This window comes from Amblyomma americanum, unplaced genomic scaffold, assembly GCF_052857255.1.
Source record: "Amblyomma americanum isolate KBUSLIRL-KWMA unplaced genomic scaffold, ASM5285725v1 scaffold_13, whole genome shotgun sequence".
In the NCBI taxonomy this organism is placed as follows: domain Eukaryota; kingdom Metazoa; phylum Arthropoda; class Arachnida; order Ixodida; family Ixodidae; genus Amblyomma; species Amblyomma americanum.
The window spans coordinates 2,123,305-2,145,761 of record NW_027526485.1 but is presented as its reverse complement, the minus strand read 5'-3'; the positions used below and the strand labels follow the sequence as shown (position 1 = coordinate 2,145,761).

General features: G+C 44.6%; 1 protein-coding gene across 50 annotated transcripts in view; it reads left to right on the top strand.

Moving 5' to 3' along the window:
* Positions 1–22,457, top strand: part of LOC144111913 (uncharacterized) — a 420,777-nt gene that overhangs the window by 386,069 nt on the left and 12,251 nt on the right. For all 50 annotated transcript variants that reach the window (XM_077645003.1, XM_077644993.1, XM_077645002.1 and 47 more), the window contains one exon: positions 14,963–15,065. In XM_077645003.1, the coding sequence (XP_077501129.1) occupies positions 14,963–15,065 (103 nt within the window). The remainder of the gene's footprint in view (positions 1–14,962; positions 15,066–22,457) is intronic.

Below are 22,457 nucleotides of genomic sequence, written 5' to 3'. Positions count from 1 at the left end.
CGTGCCAAGTGCGGGGGGGGGAGCGAATCCACATCTAGGAACAAAGATGAAGAAGGAACGCCCAGCAAAACGGAGCAGGAAAAGACTCACTTTGCAATTCGACTGAGCGAGTTCTACTCGGCCAGATGTAGCTCTCACGTCATTCCAGGCTTAACCCGAGCTAAAACACAGCCATTTTTTTCTTTCCATGGCTCGCTACGTTGTCCTTAACTTAAGCTGAACCCTTTTCGTTAGCCTCCACGTTTCTGCCCCGTAGGTGAGTACTGGTGAGGTGAAGGAACAGCGCTAAGTACGGGACAGGAGACAAACATGGAAGCACAAGGATGGGCGCTGACTATCAACTGAATCTTTATTTCGGAGCGCAAACATATATCAGGTGGCAGCAAGGGGGGGCGGTACACTGAGGCATGGGCAGTCACAGGGAAACAGTGGATAGTCACGTCAAATAATAAAATGAATAAAAACCTGAAGCTGAGAATGACGGATGGGTGAAAGCGATAAAACCGATAAAAGCTGCACGGTGTAGAGGGCCGTCACGCAAACTAAGAAGAAACAGATGAAGCATTAAACTGGATGCAAAAGTATGGTGCAAAAGGGGGTGTTTGAGTGTTTGAAACTGATGGAAACGATGGTAAAAGAACGATAAAAAATGTTGCGGTGTAGAGGGCCAAACACAAAAAGGAAAAGACATTCAACAAATCTGAAGCTCAAAGGTGCCCAAAAGGGTTAAAAAGTCTGTTAAAACCAAAAAACGAGGTTGGCTGCTAAAACACAGAAATGCCAAGGGTCAAGCCATCGCTCAAAACGCATGGCCAGCTGCCCTTAGGAACATCAATTCTTTCTCAGATAGGCAGACAGACGGAGTGTTAACACAGTAGTCCTTGGCACGATGGATTTCAATGGCCTCAATTATCTCCCTAGATAAATGACCTCGTCCTTAGCCGATAATCACGCATCCATCGTACAATGGGGTGCAGGTATCGCTTTTACATTTTGTGCAGTGTTTGGCAAGGTTCCCGAAGATGGCAATACTGCTCATGTTATTTCTGTGTTCTTGCAGCCTGATATTTATGCATCTCCCCGTTTGACCAATGTATTTCTTTCCGCAAAACAGGGGGACTGAATATACGACACCTGTGGTGCAAGGAAAGTGGGGATTACCGTGCGTCTGCCCACAGACACGAGGAACTTGAGTATTGTTGACTCTCTTGCAGAGTGAGGAGAGCTTATTGGGTGCCAAGAACACCACCTCCACGCCTGCTCGTTGGCCAACTTTTTTCAGGAAATGGCTAACGTTGTGCAGGTAGGGTACAACTACAACTTTTTTGCGGTCGTTTCCATTGGGAGCTGGTGGACGTTGTTCCTGGCGCTTCTGGTTCAGGCATTCTGCTACTGCTGTCAGGAGCTGCAGGGGCTAGCCCGCTGCAAGGAGGTGCCCTATCTGTTTGTGAAGACATTCTTGAAGCAGATGATCACAGGATCTCTGCAGGGCGTTGCGAAGGCACAGGCTGATAATGCCTCGCTTTACTAACTTCGTATGGGCACACGCAAATGAAAGGAATGGCTTTTTACCTCGTGGCTCGCAGGCCCAGCAGGTATGTGTGGCGGAAAAATGAAGCCACAAGTCAAGAAATCTCATTGAATTACATTCCGAAATTTCGGATGTCAGTGAAAGGGGATGCATACACCGGTCAAACAAGGATAGCACATCAGGAACCGCAGTTTTAAACGCTTCATCGCTGCATTTTAAAAGGACGAGATAGTCATCTGCAAATCGAAAGACTTTTACTATGCACGTGCCGGGAATTCTGCTGTGCAGTAATCTGTCATAGTGGGCAAGAAACAGCTCTCTAAGAATGGGCAGAGCACATGAGCCTATACACACACCTTTCTTCTGGAGGTGGGTCTGGTCGTTCTATGAAACAAAGGAAGATTTTAAATAAAAGTCCACGATAGACAAAAAGTCACTGACAGAAAGCCCAATTTGGTTCTGGAAGCTGACTATGCCATGGTTGTCAATGGCTTCTTCGATACATTCCATTAATTGCCGGTGTGACCATGAATAATATAGATCTTTTATATCAATTGAAAAACCCTTAAAGGGTTTTAACGATCGACGACCCTTTTGTGGTCGACAGTTCTGAGCAAATTATAAATTTCAGAAGCATTCAGCATGATAACAAACTTTCTGTCTTTCTGTGTATCGTGGACTTTTATTTAAAATCTTCCTTTGTTTCATGGAACGACCCGACCCACCTCCAGAAGAAAGGTGTGTGTATAGGCTCATGTGCTGCGCCCGTTCTTAAAGAGCTGTTTCTTGCCCACTATGACAGATTACTGCACAGCAGAATTCCCGGCACGTGCATAGTAAAAGTCTTTCGATTTGCAGATGACTATCTCGTCCTTTTAAAATGCAGCGATGAAGCGTTTAAAACTGCGGTTCCTGATGTGCTATCCTTGTTTGACCGGTGTATGCATCCCCTTTCACTGACATCCGAAATTTCGGAATGTAATTCAATGAGATTTCTTGACTTGTGGCTTCATTTTTCCGCCACACATACCTGCTGGGCCTGCGAGCCACGAGGTAAAAAGCCATTCCTTTCATTTGCGTGTGCCCATACGAAGTTAGTAAAGCGAGGCATTATCAGCCTGTGCCTTCGCAACGCCCTGCAGAGATCCTGTGATCATCTGCTTCAAGAATGTCTTCACAAACAGATAGGGCACCTCCTTGCAGCGGGCTAGCCCCTGCAGCTCCTGACAGCAGTAGCAGAATGCCTGAACCAGAAGCGCCAGGAACAACGTCCACCAGCTCCCAATGGAAACGACCGCAAAAAAGTTGTAGTTGTACCCTACCTGCACAACGTTAGCCATTTCCTGAAAAAAGTTGGCCAACGAGCAGGCGTGGAGGTGGTGTTCTTGGCACCCAATAAGCTCTCCTCACTCTGCAAGAGAGTCAACAGTACTCAAGTTCCTCGTGTCTGTGGGCAGACGCACGGTAATCCCCACTTTCCTTGCACCACAGGTGTCGTATATTCAGTCCCCCTGTTTTGCGGAAAGAAATACATTGGTCAAACGGGGAGATGCATAAATATCAGGCTGCAAGAACACAGAAATAACATGAGCAGTATTGCCATCTTCGGGAACCTTGCCAAACACTGCACAAAATGTAAAAGCGATACCTGCACCCCATTGTACGATGGATGCGTGATTATCGGCTAAGGACGAGGTCATTTATCTAGGGAGATAATTGAGGCCATTGAAATCCATCGTGCCAAGGACTACTGTGTTAACACTCCGTCTGTCTGCCTATCTGAGAAAGAATTGATGTTCCTAAGGGCAGCTGGCCATGCGTTTTGAGCGATGGCTTGACCCTTGGCATTTCTGTGTTTTAGCAGCCAACCTCGTTTTTTGGTTTTAACAGACTTTTTAACCCTTTTGGGCACCTTTGAGCTTCAGATTTGTTGAATGTCTTTTCCTTTTTGTGTTTGGCCCTCTACACCGCAACATTTTTTATCGTTCTTTTACCATCGTTTCCATCAGTTTCAAACACTCAAACACCCCCTTTTGCACCATACTTTTGCATCCAGTTTAATGCTTCATCTGTTTCTTCTTAGTTTGCGTGACGGCCCTCTACACCGTGCAGCTTTTATCGGTTTTATCGCTTTCACCCATCCGTCATTCTCAGCTTCAGGTTTTTATTCATTTTAATATTTGACGTGACTATCCACTGTTTCCCTGTGACCGCCCATGCCTCAGTGTACCGCCCCCCCTTGCTGCCACCTGATATATGTTTGCGCTCCGAAATAAAAATTCAGTTGATAGTCAGCGCCCATCCTTGTGCTTCCATGTTTGTCGCCTGTCCCGCTGTTCCTTCACCATGCAATACCAACTAGCCCGTCAACTCGCTCTTCTAGAGTACTGGTAAGATACAGCTGTTGTACACTTTCCTCTTGAGGGATATTGGTAAACTGCTACTCATGATCTGAGAGAACCTGCTATATGTGCTCCACCGCATTCTTATCCTTCTAGTTATTTCCCTCATGATCCGGATCAGCTGTCGCAACCTGCCCTAAGTAGACATATCCCCTTACCACTTCTAACATCTGGCTGCCAATTGTGAACTGCTTTTCTCTTGCTAGACTGTTTGGTTTGGTTTATTGGGGTTTAACGTCCCAAAGCGACTCAGGCTATGAGGGACGCCATAGTGAAGGGCTCCGGAAATTTTGACCGCCTGGGGTTCTTTAACGTGCACAGACATTGCACAGTACACGGGTGTCTAGAATTTCGCCTTCATAGAAATTCCGCCACCGCGGCCGGGATTGAACCCACGTCTAGCTAGACTGTTGAACATTACTTTGGTTTTCTGCATGTTAATTTTTAGACCCACCATTCTGCTCTCCCTGTCTAAATCATTGATCATGATTTGCAATTCATCACTGAGTAACTCAGCAAGGCAATGTCATCAGGGAATCGCAGATTACTCGGGTATTCTCTATTAGCTCTTATCCCCAACTGTTCCCAGTTCAGGCCTCGGAATACTACCTGTAAACAAGTGGTGTATAGCATTGGTGAGATCGTGTCTCCCTGCCCTACAACCTTCCGTATTGGAATTTTATTGCTCACTTTATGGAGGACTATGGTAGCTGTGCAGTTGCTATATATATCTTCCAGTATTCTGGCATAAGGCTCTTATACCCCGTGATTACGCAGTGCCTGTATGACTGCTGAGGTTTCCACTGAGTCGAATGGTTTCTCGTAATCAATGAAGGCTATATATAGGGGTTGGTTATATTCTGCACATTTTTCTATAACCTGATTGACAGTGTGAATATGGTCTATTGTGGAGTATCCTGTATGCAATTGTGCCTGATCATTTGGCTGAGGTCTAAGGTTGTCCCGACTCTGTTAGTGATTACCTTGGTAAATGCCTTGCAGGCAACGGATATTAAGCCGATCAGTCTTTAATTTTTCAAGTCCTTGGCGCCTCTTTTTTTATGAATTAAGATAATGTTTGCGTTCTTCCAAGCTTCTGGTACGGTCAAGGTCATAAGGCATTCTGTATGCAGGGTGGCTAGTTTTTCTAGCACAATCGCCCCTCGTCCTTCAACAGATCTGCTGTTGCCTGATCCTCACCAGCTGCTTTTCCCCTTTGCATTGCTCCTAAGGCTTTCTTCCTCTTTCGTTACTGGCGGGTTGACGCATTGCTGTGTGTTACTCTCTCTCTCATTAACGTTCTGGTTACATTGGCTACTGTACAGATTTGTGTAGAACTCTTCAGCTACATTAACTATCTTTTCCGTATTACTAAAGACATTGCCCTCCTTGTCTTTTAATGCATACATCTGGTTTTTACCTATGCCTGGTTTCCTTTTCATCGCTTTTAGGCTACCTCCGGATCCATCCTGTATTCAGTGTATGTTGATGATGTTCAAATAGCCTGCACATCCTCAAACATTGCAACATGCGAGAGACAAATACAGTTTGCAGTGAACAAACCAGTGACATGGGCAGATCAGAACGGTTTCCAGTTTTCCACACAGAAAACAGTAGCCATCCTTTCCTCGCTGAAACGCGTCATACAAGTCGACCCATTCATATACCTGAACAGAACACAGATACCCGTCAAAAATGAGCACAAATTTCTAGGGATAACCCGTGATAAAAAACTCACTTTCCTGCCCCATATAAACAAACTGAAAAAGAAAGCCTCCGGATCCCTAATTATACTCAAGGTACTGTCACGCAAACGTTGGGGTGCTGACAGGACACGTCTTTTGCAAATTTATCGCACCGTGGTACGCTCTACCTTAGATTACGGATGTATAGTATATGGGTCAGAGAGAGCATCGTATCTTAAACGACTGGATCCAGTGCATAATTTAGGTTTACATCTTTCCATTGGTACATACCGGACATCACCCATAAACAGCCTATATGTAGAAACTATTGAACCATCACTTACAGACTGAAAAATAAAAAACCATGCTTAACTGCTCGTACATTCTAAAAATCCGTTCCGTTCAAGAACATTTATGTTACCATATAGCTACGAAGTGCCCATCTCAAACGCTCTTTAACAACAAACCTCAAGCTACCAGGCCATTGCTCTTGCGATTCGAAGAGATGTGCCAGAATCTTGTCAATCTAAACAAATTACCTGGCATTGCTCAAAGACGAGACGCACTACCTCCATGCCGCAATTTTCCTGGAATCTGTGATATCACTCTTGCACAGTTCCATAAAAAAAAAACTCCACAACAACATGTAATACAAGAATTTCTTGCACTGGAGGAAAACTGCAGTACCTTCAGAGCTTTTTATACAGATGGTTCAAAAACAGATGCCAACATAGGAAGCGCAGTGGTACAAGGGAATTGATTGAAATAGCGAGGCTTCCACAGTGTGCCTCCATTTTCACAGCCGAATGTTACGCCATCTCTGTAGCCGTACAAAAAATATTGAACGAGATCCTCGCAAAACAGTATTATATACACAGACTCGCTAAGCATGCTTACAGCCCTTCACTCTAGAAATGCAGTCACTCCTATACTTGGTGATATCATACACAACATAGTAATAGCCACAGCTCAAGGGCAAAACATAAAACTCTGCTAGGTACCAAGCCATACCGGAATTAAAGGCAATGAAAGAGCAGACTTCTGCGCTGCTCAAGCTCGTTATCAGCATGTAAAGAAAGTAAATATACCGTTCAAAGATTATTAACTTAATTCATCGTAAAATAAGACAGAAATGGCAGTCCGCGTGAAACAACGATGTAAATTTTTATTTATTTTATTTACAAAATACTGCGGACACTGATTCCAAGCAGGGTGGGCGAACAAGTCAATCAAACCACAAAGAAAACGCAACACTTCAAAAAAAAAAAAGAACACAACATAGCAATAATTTGTTAAAACTCATGGGACAATGGTTTAATTAGCTGATTCCAATCTGTTATTGTGAGTGGAAAAAATGAAAACTTGTGTCTGTTCTAGCGAATATAGGAGTTAGAGACCTGGGATATTGACGAGTTTGTGTGCTTGGTGCCGGCATTAAGAATGATGAGGGATCTAAACCAAGTTTGGTATGTAATAAGAGAGAAATAAATTCTAACCTAAGCTTTCTTCTACGATGTTCAAGTGGTTCAATTTTATGAACCTCCATTAAAGTAGTTGGGGAGTCAGTCCTTGCATATTTATTAAAAATAAACCTGACAGCTCTTCTCTGTATTCTTTCCAGATTTTTTACGTTAGAGTTAGTATACGGGTCCCACACTATGCAGGCATACTCGAGTTTAGTTCTAATTATTGAAGAATAACAAAGTAGTTTAATGTTAGAAGGGGCATTTTTTAGTTTATGTCCCAAGCAGCACAATTTTCGAAACGCAGCAGAGCAGATATTGTTTATATGCAAGTTCCACGATAGATTGCTACTTATGGTTACCCCTAGGCATTTGTAGTTGGATACTTGTTGAAGAGGGAAAGAGCCTACTTTATATGTGTAGCTATGTCGTATAGTTTTACGGGGTATAGGCATATACACACTTTTATCAGCATTCAGAATCATGCTCCATCGGTCGCACCAGTCGAAAACGTTGTTCAAAGCATTGTCCAGGTCACTCTGATCCTCCTTATTTGTAACTTCTCGGTAGAGAATGCAATCATCAGCGAACAATCGAATCTGCACTGGCGGGTTTACAACTTGAACAATATCATTGACATACAAGAGGAAAAGCAGAGGGCCCAAAACACTTCCCTGAGGAGCACCGGATGAAACTGGAAGAGAGCCCGAACGTTGTCCACCCACTTCAACAAACTGTTTACGGTCTTTTAAGTATGCAGTAATTCATGTTACTAAAATATCACGAATGCCAATTTCTTTCATTTTAAAGATTAGTTTATCATGAGGAACTTTATCAAATGCCTTGCTGAAATCCAAAAATATTGCATCGATTTGGCCTTTATTATCTATGCAGGAAGCAAATGAATTTATTACTTTAATTAGTTGTGTTACCGTCGAGAATCCTTTTCTGAACCAGTACTGGAAGTCAGCACAAGATTTTTTTCTAAAAATTCGTTCATACAGTGTGCAACTATATGTTCTAAAGGCTTACAGCACGGGGACGTCAGTGATATGGGACGGTAGTTCTGCAAAAGAAGACGGTCTCCTTTTTTAAAAACGGGAACAATTCGGGCTGTCCTCCAGTCATCAGGTATTTTGCCTGTTGCCATTGAAGCGCGAAAAATTATCAAAATGAATTTAGCCGGGGTTTCGGCATAGCGTCGCAGAAATGCGTTTGGAATGTTGTCAGGAGCACATGCCTTTTTGGTTTTTAGGTTCAGTAACATGGGAAACACACCAGGGTAAGTAATAAAATTCAGTTCGGCGGGATAATACACTCAGCTGTTGACGGTACATGTACTCGGGGCAGAAAATACACTTTGAAAATGACTATTAAAATGCTCAAAAATAGCCTTTGGTTCACATACCGTAGTGTTGTTCACTAAAATTTGTGTGACTGCTTTCTTTTTTTCACTAATATAATTCCAAAACTTACTTGGCTCGGTTTTTATAAAGTTTTGAAGGGATGTGTTGAAGAAATAATTTTTTGAATCACGTAAGGCACGTGCTAGATTTTCCAGCAATTCCTTGAGTGCTTCAGGATCTGCGCGTTTCCTCTTGTGCCGTTTTACCCTTCGCCTCATTTGAATTATATTGCGTGTCATCCACGGGGTTTCCTTTCTTTCATTTTTGTGCCTGCTTGGTACAAAAGTTTTGATACAATACAAACAGATCTTTTTAAATCTGTCCCAGAGTGCGCAGACATCGGCATCATCGAAATCAACAAGGCAGGTTTCCAGATGTTCAATGGCAGGTGCGTCATTGGCACGCAAATAATCTTTAAGGTAACGTGGCGATGAGTGTTTCTTTTTTGCTTGCCGTACTAGGGGAAATGAAACACTAACCAAGTGATGGTCAGACAGGCCTTGTTCCACAGAAACAGTAAAATTTACAATGTCGCGAGGGACGAACAGCAAATCTAACAACGAATGCGTGGAACCGACTTTACGGGTTGGTTCTGGAACTATTTGCGTCAGGTTGTGGGTAAGCATTATTTTAAACAATACGTTGGCTTGCTTTGTGCAAGCACCGAGACACTCAAGAACTAGAAGAACTAGGCGGCAAACGATCTAGCTCGTGAGCTAACAAACCGAGCGGATCCTTGCCCGTACCTCACCCCTCTACCATCAAACTATGGGGAATGGCTGGAGATGCTTAGATTAGATCATAGAATATATCCCCCTCCCCATATTAAACTCAAGAAGAAGCCACATTTTGGAGGCAAATACAAACGAATACCTTCCCTAACCTGTACTTGTACAGCTTCGTTCACCCTTCCAAATACCGGACCTTCTGTCCATGGTGCGGCGAAAAGCCTACGCTGTTTCACATTTCCTGGAATTGTCCCCAAAAGCCACCTCATCTAAAAGCATTACAGACATCAAACGAGCAGTGGGAGGCAGCCCTGACCAGCAATGGTCTGGAGGACCAGTGTCGCATCATCAGACTGGTCCAGACATCCGCCCAAGCCACCGGAGTCCTGAACTGAGGAGTCCGCCTACCTGACTCGTAGAACACTTCAATGAAATAATAAATGTTTTATCTCTCTCTCTCTCCCAATCCACACCTGGCAAGTTGAAGTCACTCATCAATAAAATTTTACTGTTTTGGTACTGTGACATATGATTTTCTAGTTTCGTTAAGTAGTCGGTTTCATAACTAGGAGGCCTATAAGGAGCATATAAAACAAAGTTTAGTCCCCAACAGGAGAGTTTCACACATAGGCATTCAATATCATGTGCGTCATCTTGCAAAACGACTTCAAGTTGTTTCTTAATTAGGATAGCCACTCCACCACCCCTAGATTCTGTCTTTTCGAAATACAGTGTAAGAAGGAGGGAAAACGTTCTCATCATTCACATCACTGTGAAGCCATGTCTCAGTAATCACTGTAACGTGCGGATCATATTGTAATAGCATTATTTCAAGCAAGTCTGTCTTATTAACTAAACTACGCACGTTAATGTTTATTATGCGCAAATGTTTGCTCTGATCTGGTAAACCGCGTCATGCTGTGTCCTGATCTACTCTCTTATCCGAGTAGACTATCTTTACGCGTTTGTTTTGTGATTTATCCCAGAAGAACATATCTTTATCCACTTTTAGCTTATCATGAATAAGGGTGACCTCCTTTTTTTGATCCCTCTCTTCCTTCGCACTGTCCCAAAGCAGTTTTCGTGTCTGCAGCGTAGATTGGGAATAGTCATTCTGAATTGCTATTCCAGAGCCTTTTAGCTTGGTAACATTTTTCATTATGGTCTTTTTTTTCTGCATAATTCTGCAAAAAGAGAATAACAGGGCGTTTGTCGATCCTACGCCCCAACCTATGAATGCGCCCTATAGATTGGCAACTGACTTGAAGCTTGTCCTCAAAAACTTCTTTGATTATCTTATCTTTCAGCGTAGCTTCTGTTTCGCCAGGTTCCTCAGTAATACGGTGAATGATTAGGTTGGACCGTCTGCTTCGGTCTGCAAGTTCGCTCAGTTTTTTGGCTTGAAAACCCATTACACTCTCTATTGATTTCAAGGTTGTGTGTATTTCCTGGGGCTGCTCGGCGAAGGTTGATGTTTCGTTCAGCTTTTTCTCCATTTTTTGTATTAGGCTCTGCAGATCACTTACCATATTTACAGTCTTAACTAGCTCTGCTTTCATTTCACTGATTTCGGCTTGAAGCGACAGCTGGCCGTCTAATATTTGTTCAATAACTTCCTTTTGAGTCGGGCCAGGATTCGTTTCGATATCGCCACAAAGAAGCAACTTGCAAGCAATAAAACATTCATATGCTAAGACAAGACAATGGCAAGGGCACGGCAGGACCACGCACGATACTTCGGCAATCACTACGAATGGTGCTCGAATAGCTACTAACCTGCAGAATGTAGAACAGCGTCCTCGTAAGTGACATGTTCGGCCCAGGTCCGCCGTGCCCACTGAAGGTGAATTCCTGCGTCGCCTCTTTTGTACCCATAAGCTCCGATGACGTCACGGTACGATGGATGAATGTCGTCGCTGGAAGAACAGTGTCATCAAATGACGACAGCCAGTCCGATGCGTTGCCGATGTGAAGTTGATTTCCATCGCTGCCACAGATGTCATCGGGCCACACGTGTCCAGTTCGTAACGCGGTGGAACCCAGGATAACCTGCAGAACGTAGAACAGCGTCCTCGTAAGAGACATGTTCGGCCCAGGTCCGCTGTGCCCACTGAAGGTGAATTCCTGCGTCGCCTCTTTTGTACCCGTAAGCTCCGATGACGTCACGGTACGATGGATGAATGTCGTCGCTGGAAGAACAGTGTCATCAAATGACGACAGCCAGTCCGATGCGTTGTCGATGTGAAGTTGATTTCCATCGCTGCCACAGATGTCATCGGGCCACACGTGTCCAGTTCGTAATGCGGCGGAACCCAGGATAACCTGCAGAACGTAGAACAGCGTCCTCGTAAGTGACATGTTCGGCCCAGGTCCGCTGTGCCCACTGAAGGTGAATTCCTGCATCGCCTCTTTTGTACCCGTAAGCTCCGATGACGTCACGGTACGATGGATGAATGTCGTCGCTGGAAGAACAGTGTCATCAAATGACGACAGCCAGTCCGATGCGTTGTCGATGTGAAGTTGATTTCCATCGCTGCCACAGATGTCATCGGGCCACACGTGTCCAGTTCGTAACGCGGTGGAACCCAGGATAACCTGCAGAACGTAGAACAGCGTCCTCGTAAGTGACATGTTCGGCCCAGGTCTGCCGTGCCCACTGAAGGTGAATTCCTGCGTCGCCTCTTTTGTACCCGTAAGCTCCGATGACATCACGGTACGATGGGTGAATGTCGTCGCTGGAAGAACAGTGTCATCAAATGACGACAGCCAGTCCGATGTGTTGTCGATGTGAAGTTGATTTCCATCGCTGCCACAGATGTCATCGGGCCACACGTGTCCAGTTCGTAACACGGCGGAACCCAGGATAACCTGCAGAACGTAGAACAGCGTCCTTGTAAGTGACATGTTCGGCCCAGGTCCGCTGTGCCCACTGAAGGTGAATTCCTGTGTCGCCTCTTTTGTACCCGTAAGCTCCGATGACGTCACGGTACGATGGATGAATGTCGTCGCTGGAAGAACAGTGTCATCAAATGACGACAGTCAGTCCGATGCGTTGTCGATGTGAAGTTGATTTCTATCGCTGCCACAGATGTCATCGGGCCACACGTGTCCAGTTCGTAACGCGGTGGAACCCAGGATAACCTGCAGAACGTAGAACAGCGTCCTTGTAAGTGACATGTTCGGCCCAGGTCCGCTGTGCCCACTGAAGGTGAATTCCTGCGTCGCCTCATTTGTACCCGTAAGCTCCGATGACGTCACGGTACGATGGATGAATGTCGTCGCTGGAAGAACAGTGTCATCAAATGACGACAGCCAGTCCGATGCGTTGTCGATGTGAAGTTGATTTCCATCACTGCCACAGATGTCATCGGGCCACACGTGTCCAGTTCGTAACGTGGCGGAACCCAGGATAACCTGCAGAACTTAGAACAGCGTCCTCGTAAGTGACATGTTCGACCCAGGTCCGCCGTGCCCAAATAACAAATTACACTACGTAAAACCAGCTATAGGTGAATGGAAGTCCTGCACCCACCAGGAACGTTTTAAGGAAGTGATTATGGACTGTCTTCGTATAGGACACACGCACCTCGCACTCAATTTCCTACTGACAAAACAAGATAACCTGTCTGCGAAAAATGCGGACATGAAGTTACGGTTAACCACATTTTAATTTCTTGTGCGAAACTGGAAAAACTAAGGAAAAAGTACTTTACTCAGTTTTATAACGAATACATTCCTTTTCATCCCGTACTGCTTTTTATCATGTTTTTAGCTTTCTACTAGTAGTAGCCATTTCTACAATTTGTGTATGTGTTCACTAGGTAGTATTAATGTTTGAGGGCCTTTACGCCAGGGATTATTTTTACTTTTCTATAATATTCAACAAAAGACTTTCCCTATACCTTGTTCTTCGCGCATGATGGCCTCAGTTGCCTATGTCCCATAAAACCCAACACAACACTACCTCCATTGTTTAGAGCATGCTCGATTCTCTCCATATTAAACGTCCTTATGTCGGCTACCCTTGCGCTTATTTATTAACTTTGATAGTTCTGCTAGTTCTATTCTGTTGGTAGGGTTAGACGGCCTCAGGCTTTGGCGTTTCTTAATCAGATCTTTCATCACCTGAGATAGCTTGCCGGTATCCTGTCAAGCCGTCCTACCGCCGATTTCTACTGTGCACTCCATAATGATAGTCGTCAAATTATCGTTCATTGTATGAACATTAAGATCATCTTCCTCAGTTAAAGCTGAATATCTGTTCTGCAGCGATATCCTGAAATCCTGTATTTTCCCTCTTACCGCTAACTCGTTAATGGACTTCCTCTTCAGTAGCTTCTTCCGTTCCCTCTTCAAGTCTAAGCTAATTCGAGACCTTACAATTCTGCGGTTGCTACAACACATGATACCAAGGTGAGCGCATAGTATGAAGTCTCATTTTTAGTCTCACCATTGGGGCTCTTCCAGGTCCACTTCCTGCTCTCTCGCTTGAGGAAGAAGGTATTCATGATGCGTAAATTATCTCTATCTGCGAATTCGACTAATAACTCTCCCCTGCCATTCCTAGAGCCTATCCCATAGTCGCCTACCGCGTGGTCGCCAGCCTGCCATTTGCCCACATTCGCATTGAAGTCGCCCATCAGTACAGTGTAGTGTGATTTTACTTTATTCATTGCCGATTCCACGTCTTCATAGAAGCTTTCAACGGTCTGGTCATCATGGCTTGATGTAGGCACGTAGGCCTGCAGCACTTTCAACATGTACAGTGTAAGTCAAAAGTTCCCAGGCCAAAGGGTTTGCTTATTATCGTTATATCGTGGCATTTAAGGTGCCAATAAAACTATCAAGGTTCGCAGGGTATAGAACGATACCTCTTCTGCCTTCTATGGATATTTTGAGCTTTGGGGGTGTCGTGTCTGCCTTATTATACTGCTCAAAAGCAGACCCTGTGGCCTGGGAACTTTTGACCGACCCTGTACCTCCTATTGAGCCTAATTACAATAGCTGCTACCCTCTCGTTAATACTATAGAGCTCCTCTACGTTGCCAGCTATATCTTGATTAATGAGGAATCCCACACCTAGTTCTCGTCTATCCGTGATAGCACAGTATGTGTCCATCCTTTAGTGCTGTATACGCCTCACCTGTCCTCCTAAGTTCACTAAGCCCTACATCCCATTTAATGCCCGCTTTTTCCTCGAACAGCACTGCTAGGTTAGCAGCATGGATGCCACTGTGTATTATATTAAGGCCAGCAATATACCTCAGGATGGCTTTGGGAAAATGGATAATGCTCTGGCAGCTGTGTGCTTGTGGGGATGCTAGAGATTGAACCATTGGTCAAAATGGCATTGGTGAGTTGCATTTGCCTGAACTGGGTATTCTTTTGAGTGTAGGTTTACATAAGCAACAGCTGAGCTTGACTTTTCATGCCTCAGTAGTAGACAGTGTTGGTACTCCGCTCGTTTTAATAAACAAGGTGCAGTCTCGTGGCGTCTACTGAAAGATTGTGGTCTGATACCAGGGGACCATTCAGCCCGGGCTATAGTGGAATCTTTTCTGCCTACTGCATTTCCTCTTTGCTCAGGCTGCTCGATGCTTGGTAGCCAGGTGGCCTTGATCAAGCTCATGCTCTGCGCAGCATGCTACGCTCGTGTTTTGCCAAGCTGGGCACCTGGCTGTGCATGCACTGGTGGTGGGTCGGCTGGGTCTTGGTGCTCGTGCTGTACTGTCTCCTCTTGGCTGCAGATTGTGTGGGATGAGCACAAGAAGTGCTGGGTGGACAAGAATGCTGCACCTGGTGACGCCGACATCCAGTCCGCAGCTCCGCCAACGGACTCCAGTTTTGGAGGTGAGTACAGTCCCTGATAGTGTGAGGCCACCATTCATTTGCTGGCCAGCTTCACAAGCAGCATACCTGTAGCAGCTCAAAAAACATTTGATTGTGCACACCACTTGGAGATCGTGTGAGTGTAGACCTTTTCCTGTGATAACAGCAGTGAGGGCACAACTCATGGTTTTGGCAGGAATTTGCACTGCAAATAAAGTCAGGCTAGAACTTATGGTTGCACCTTTCTATGTTAAAACTTCACAGCTCTGCAAGTAGCAGGACTGCGCTACTTGGAGTGGATATATAACCACAGGACCAAGTGCAATACGTAACACTGTTTTTGCTGGAGGAATTTTTTTTTTATTTTCTCTTGCAACTGGTTGCATTTTCTTGCATGGTTGCTTTCTCATCATCTTTTCAAGTGTTCTGAACTGCCACAATATGCTGCATGTGGCCTGTCATCAGCAGTGCTGCTGCTGCAGAAAGCAGTCGCTGGTACATCAGCAGTCTTATTTTATTTATAGTATTCTTGAAAGCACCTTACTGCTTTCAGCCATAGCTTTAATAAAACCTATGCATGTCGATTTATGTTTGCATTCATTGGGTCTCTCATGTAAGGGTTTGCAGATGCAGTGAAATCACCATACCGAAAAGTTATGTACGTAGTTTTAAACCGTTCTGCCAGGTTTTTCCACACGGCATTCGAGTATTTGTTTGCTTTCAGTTGGTGCAAAAAAAAATATGGCCAATAGAAGTTAGTATTGGACTGCGGACTGGGACACATTTTTCTTGATTCTTTTTTTTTTAGTCCCAGTATAATCTGTGTACCTTTCAGCATGAATGTTATAGCCCGCCAGCAGACAGACCAGTTCTGTGCGCTCCTACCAGTCGTCGTGCTCTTTGCTGAGCTGCGACGATGAAACGGCACCGTTTTGCCACTAGTCAATTTGCCGACATAAGTGAATGTAGTGCAAAATTGAAAGGTCCAGATACCGTGAATAACACACTTTGAATGAACATTGTCATATCTTACTCCCATTTCACTCCGTTCTCACTCTTCATCTTGTCAGTATTAAAATAACTAATTTTCTTACTTTTGTACCAGACCACTGCACATTCCGCATTTATTGTTCGCTTATTTTAGTGTTCTAAACTACAGATTTGAATTTATATTTTGCCCATGCATTGTTTGTGCTGTTTTATGCTTTTTGTTGTTCTCTTGTGTTCAAAAATGAATTGTTACATGTTAACATAAGGCCTCGCACTGAGGCCGGCAATACTTGATAAATAAATAAATGTACCTGGTAGTGCCCTTCACAAGCAGTCATTTCTAGCTTTTCCTACAACCCTGTGCTAGCATCTTGTGGCACATCCAGGCTTGGTAAAAGAATGCAGCGCGAAAAAAACAAGGACGAACAGAAGTGGACAGGACAGGGCGCTGACTACCAACACATTTATTCAGAAAGATGAGCAGCTTATATAACGCAGTCCAACACCCACGTGACCAAGAAAATAGCAAACGCGTTCAACTATCTAATACAAAAAAACAAAACGAAGTACACAATATCAAAGTGATACATATCTGGGTAACGCAAAGTCAGCCAAGAACCGATAAAACCGAGAGGACCGTAAAGTGCACGCATGGAAAATGAACAGTCAGCGACCTTTGCCGCCAATGCAGCACGAGGCAAAACGAAGACGACAAGAACAAAATAGTCACCGAACAATAAGTAAAAGTCGAAGCTAAAAGCAGGGTCGGGGCCAAACGCATAACAAAACAATACAAAACGCAACGCAAAAGCTGAGTCAACCGTTCACAGTCAAACTGAGTCAAAAAAGTTGAAAGTTCTCTAGAACAAGAATTAAAAGCAGACGTGAATAAAAAAGACGTGTTTAAAGTGGGCCTAGAAAACTGGACTCCTTGTCTGTAAGTAAAATTGAAGGCGTGCTGACGCACTTGTCTCCAGCTTTGGCTATCATCCTTGCCTCAATGATGACCCTTTCATTTTCTGTCTGCGCCCGTGCTCTGACAACCGTGCGCGTGTAACATGGTTCGCAGCCTTTGCAAGACTTGCAATGGTCGTCCAGGTGCCCGCCGCTTTTGTTACGGACCCTACGGCGGTGTTCAAACAATCTCTCGTTGAGACACCTGCCGGTTTGCCCAATATACACGCGTCCACACTTCAAGGGAATCTCGTAAATGACACAAGTAGCACAATGTGTGAGTGGTTTTACATGTCTAATAGGGCAAACCTTTTTCTTTTGCTTTGTCAGCAGTGTACACACTTGTGACAATTTGCACGGGGCTGAGAAGACAAGGTTTACGTTGTTTCTTTTTGCAACCTTCTTTAAATTGTGAGACAACTTGTGAAGATACGGGATGACGGCCAAAGGAGGTCGTTTGGCCTGTTCTAGTTTGCCTGCGTCTTTGCCTTGCACTTTCAATTTCTGGAGAAGAGTCTCTGAAACGCTACTCACTAGTGTTGGTGAGTAGCCAGCACTGTACAGACGTTGGACTTGGTTGTTAACACTGCTCTGCATCGAATGGGGACAGCTTTTTGTGAGCGCTGCCTGGATGGCAGAAGAAACAATGCCTCGCTTGATCAATTTCGAGTGAGCGCTGTCATGCGGAAGAAGACCTTTCTTAGAGCGAGGGTTGTACGTCCAACAGAGGTGGGTTTGTTCAAAACTAAAAAGTACGTCCAAAAACTGAACATCCTTGCCTCTCGGCGGTTCACAGGTAAAGTTCAGACCCCCAAAATGGGACTTGAAAAGGGCGACAATTTCAAGAATGACACGCTCCAACGAACCAGGTGGGCAACTTCTGAGGACGATCATAAAATCATCCGCATACCGGAAGACCGAATGGACCACTTCACCCGGGAGAACCTGGCTAATGCGCTTATCGGCTGCCGCCAGGTAGATATCACACAGGACTGGCGCGATTGATGACCCGATGCATACGCCATTCCTTTGCACGAAGTACTGACCGCTGTACTGAACAACAGTAGATTCAAGGTAGAACTGAAGAAGGCGAAGGAAATTGTCGCTGCTCACACCCGAGCTGTTCTGGAAACGCACTTCACCCGACTGTTGGATCACGTCGCGCACCGCTGCGTATAGACCACCGTGCGGAACGGAATAAAACAAGTCTTCAACGTCAATTGTAAAGCCAGTCGTAGCGTCTGAACTGCCTTTGAATCGCTGTAACACCTCTGACGAGTTCCTTACCAGAAAAGGGTCATCTAAAGGTAGGCCATTCAAGTGGCGTTGTAGGTAGGCACCAACTTCAGCCTGCCACGTACCTTTTTCCGAGATGATGGTCCTCAGAGGGCAGTCAGGCTTATGGGTTTTGCCTGTGAAGAAGACTTCCAAGAAGCAGTCTCGGGCCTTTTCCGCCGATGATCTTATTCTGTCGAGCTGGAAACTTGTCAGCAGCTTCAAAGCCAAAGTTTTCTGTCTGCTGGGGCGGAATTGAACCTTCTTGAAATTCTTTTCGAGCGCTACCTCAGCCTTCTCCTTGTACAAGTGGTCAGGGAGGATGACAAATCCGCCTTCTTTGTCGCTTTGCAGAGCCATAAGGTTACCCTCCTTGAGGCGTTTAGCGATGGACACTATGGGAGGCTTAGCATGTGTGAGCGAGGCCCCACAGCGACGTAGAACATCGACGCCATCCCCAATGACTCGTGCCTTGTCTTGCTCTGGTACTCGTTGTGCCAACTGCCGCACCATAGCCAGGAGCTGGTACTTGTTTGAAGGTGGTTGAAAGCTGAATTTGGGACCCTTCTGTAGGACCTTCAAGTCCTGAGACGAGATGCAAGCACCTCCGAGAACGGTGACGTTGGTCGTAGACGACTTCACTTCCTTCTTCCTTACTGGAAGGCGCAGACGGTACTGGTGCCATAGGAATTCAGCCGATTGTGCAGCGAGCTTTTTGTACTCATAATATCTGCAGCTCACCCCCGTCGAATGTGGCCTCTGGGGCGCGAACACACCTTGCCAGTCTTGGAAAAGACGCACTTGTCTCCAGAGTTCTGACTTCAGAATCTTGCACATACGCCGAACATGCCCCCAAGACGGCTCCACAGGGCCGAACAACACTCGCACTTCGAACGGCACAATTTTCTTTTTGATATGGAACGAGAGGATCCTGGCCTTGCAAGTGGAAATAGCGATGAGGTTCACGCAGGTTATGGCTGCATTTTGCTTGCTCATGGATGAAAGAAAAGAGCCCAATGTAGAAGAAATCTGATGAACTAAAGCGGCCATATCAAAAAGAAAATTGTGCCCAACTAGCCCAATCTGCCGTTCTAAAATTGAGAGAATGTGAACATCTATAGAACACAGCCAAAAGCTCATTTGCCACGTCAGCTAGAACTTCATTAGGTGAAAGTTTTAAAATGATAAGAAAATCATCTACGTATCTAAACACACTAGAAATGAAGGCATGGGTCAACTTGCGTTTGAGCACTTGATCTAAACTGGCCAGAAAGATTTCGCACAGCAGTGGCGCAGCACTGGAACCAATACAGATACCTTTACTTTGAACATAAAATTTACCATCAAATGAGACAATGGTTGAACTTAAATAGAACCTGAGCAGCTCCAAAAAGGAATCCACAGACACACCACAAGAGTTCTGGAAGTCTACCACGTCACCAGCTTCGATGAGCTCCCTTACAGCACTGAAAAGTTCGCCATGGGGAACAGAATAAATAATTCTTCAACATCAACGGACACCGCACAATTAGCACCAGGGACGGCTGTTTTTAGCACTTCACCCAAATGGTTAGATCCGTCACCTTTGCAGGAATGCTTTTACCTTTCTCGCAGAAATACATGGTCCGTTATGTTGTTCTTGGCAGTGTACACAACAGAGAAGCAAATGCAGCATGCATTACTGCTAGTGAACACGAAACATTTGTAACTGTTGTGGCGTGCAAAAGGAATGCACCAGCGTTTGCCATGTTCGGTCTGTACAGCAGGCACCTCGCCTGAAAGACACTGCAGTGCCCATTTGTTTTTCAAACTGGATATGGTTTTCTGAGTGCTGTCAGAGCAGAAATTTGAGCATTGAAATTGCCTGTGTGTGGGCAAAGTTTTGCTCATCGTTCCGTTTCTTCTCATGTACACAGCAAACCTGAAATTTGATTAGTTAAAGGGGAATACTAAGTCAGGCTTTACTGATAGGTTAGCATCACATAATGCCAAATATAGGTATGTAATTTTTGCTGGAAACAAAGCTTTAATAAGCCAGGAAATTAAGTAAAAGCGCTACACACGTGGCGCCACCACTTCCATATTTCATTTCATTTTATTACCTTAAAGGCCCCAAAAGAGGGGTGTTACATAATCGGTGGCAACAATTGAAAGCACAGATTCACAATAACAGGAAAGTTTTTACATTTTCAGCGAAAAGACTTGGGCAAGTGATGATGGCAACGTTGTTTGGAAGGCTGTTCCAGTCTGCGGCTGCACGAGGAAAGAAAAAATTAGAAAAAGTGACGGTGCGTGAGCGTGGACGGGCAACTTGTAGGTGATGGCTGGTGCGATGAGATATGCGTGCTGGGGGAAGAATATAAGGTGCGATGTGCATAGGGCTGTGGAAGAATTTGTCAAATAAAGACAGGCTGGCATTGCAACGGCGGAGTGATAAGGCCGATAATCTGGATGCTGTTTTTAAGGAGGAAACGCTGATGTCATTGGAGTACGATGAATAAATGAAGCGAGCAGTGCGATTTTGAACAGATTTGAGGGCATTGATGAGGTAAGCTTGATGAGGATTCCAAATGGGCGATGCAAATTCTAGTTTGGACCTCACAAATGATTTGTAAGCTAATAAATTTACATGTTATTTTGGGGAGCATGGTGAAGATGGCGCTTGAGGAAACCTAGTGTCTTGTTTGCTGACGATATTATGTTAGTAACATGCAAGCTCCAAGAAAGATCGCTAGAAATTGTTTTACCTTGGTACTTGTATGACTGAACTAGTTGTATGGGAACTTCTGGTATTATGTAAGAGAAGATTAGAGGATTACGGTGGCGGCTGATGGACAAAAGATTACATTTACGTGGGTTAAGTTCCATTAGCCACTTATGACACCACTCCTGAACAGCACTAAGATCATTTTGAAGAGAAGATTGGTCAGCGGTCGTAAGAGTAGCACGTTAAAGTACACAGCCGTCAGCGAACATGCGTATGTTAGATGTTACGTTTGAAGGCAGATCATTAATGCATATGAGAAACAGTAGTGGGCCAAGCACAGATCCCTGTGGAACGCCCGACGTTACTAAGAGTGAGTTAGAGTTCTTATTGTTAACGGAGACAAACTGTGAACAATTAGTTAAAAACTCTCGAATCCACTTCAAAATATGGGGGTGCAAATTTAATTGGTAAAGTTTTATCAGCGGGCATTTATGGGGTACTTTATCAAAGGCTTTCGCAAAATCTAAAAATACGATGTCAGTCTGTAGATTACACTCAAGGTTAGCATGCAGATCATGAATGAACGTAGCAAGTTGGGTCTCGCAGGAAAAACCCCGGCGAAACCCGTGCTGAGCAGGTTGAAAAAAGTTGTTCGAATCAAAGAATGCCATGACATGGGTATAGATGACGTGTTCCATGATTTTGCAGGGAATACTAGTTAGAGAGATGGGACGGTAATTAAGCGGCGAGTTCTTGTTACCTGATTTGTAGACTGGAACGACCTTCCCAATTTTCCAGTCTATGGGCAGTTGACCTATGAAGAGTGACTGAGCGAATAACAAGCACAACAGAGATGAACATATATCTTTGGTATTAATTTTAGCGTTGATATTGTCAGTTCCAGCAGAGGATGAAAGTTTAATGTTTTCAATTAGTGATGAAATTCCTGCTGAAGAAAATGTAAGAGAAGGCATAGTATCTTGAATAACTGGGGCGTCTGGAGGAAATGTCGGATCTGTTTCGTTAGTAAACACGGAAGAATAGGCTGCGTTGAACATGTTCGCGCATTTTGTTTCGCATACAGTAGCACCCGAACCATCGGTGAGGGAAATAGTGTGTGTGTGCGGGGGGTTGATGACTTGCCAGAACCTACGGGGGTTAGTTGACAACATTTTAGGCAGATCGGAGTTGAAAAAGGTGCGCTTGGCTTCTCAAATACTTGATATGTACGTTTTTTCGGCTACGTAATATTTGTTCCAAGCGTTCTGACTAGGAGGCAACTTGGCCGATCGGAAAAGACGCTTTTTATTTTCAAGGCGTTTGAGTGTATTTGTGAACCATGGGTTTTGAGGGTTAGGTGTCGTATATTTATGTTCAGAATAAACCTGTCGACCAAATCGTCGATTTTTCTATTAAACAAGGACCAGTTATCATGAATGGATCTTTGATCAAAGTTAGATTGAAATCCTGAGAAAAATGCGCGAAGT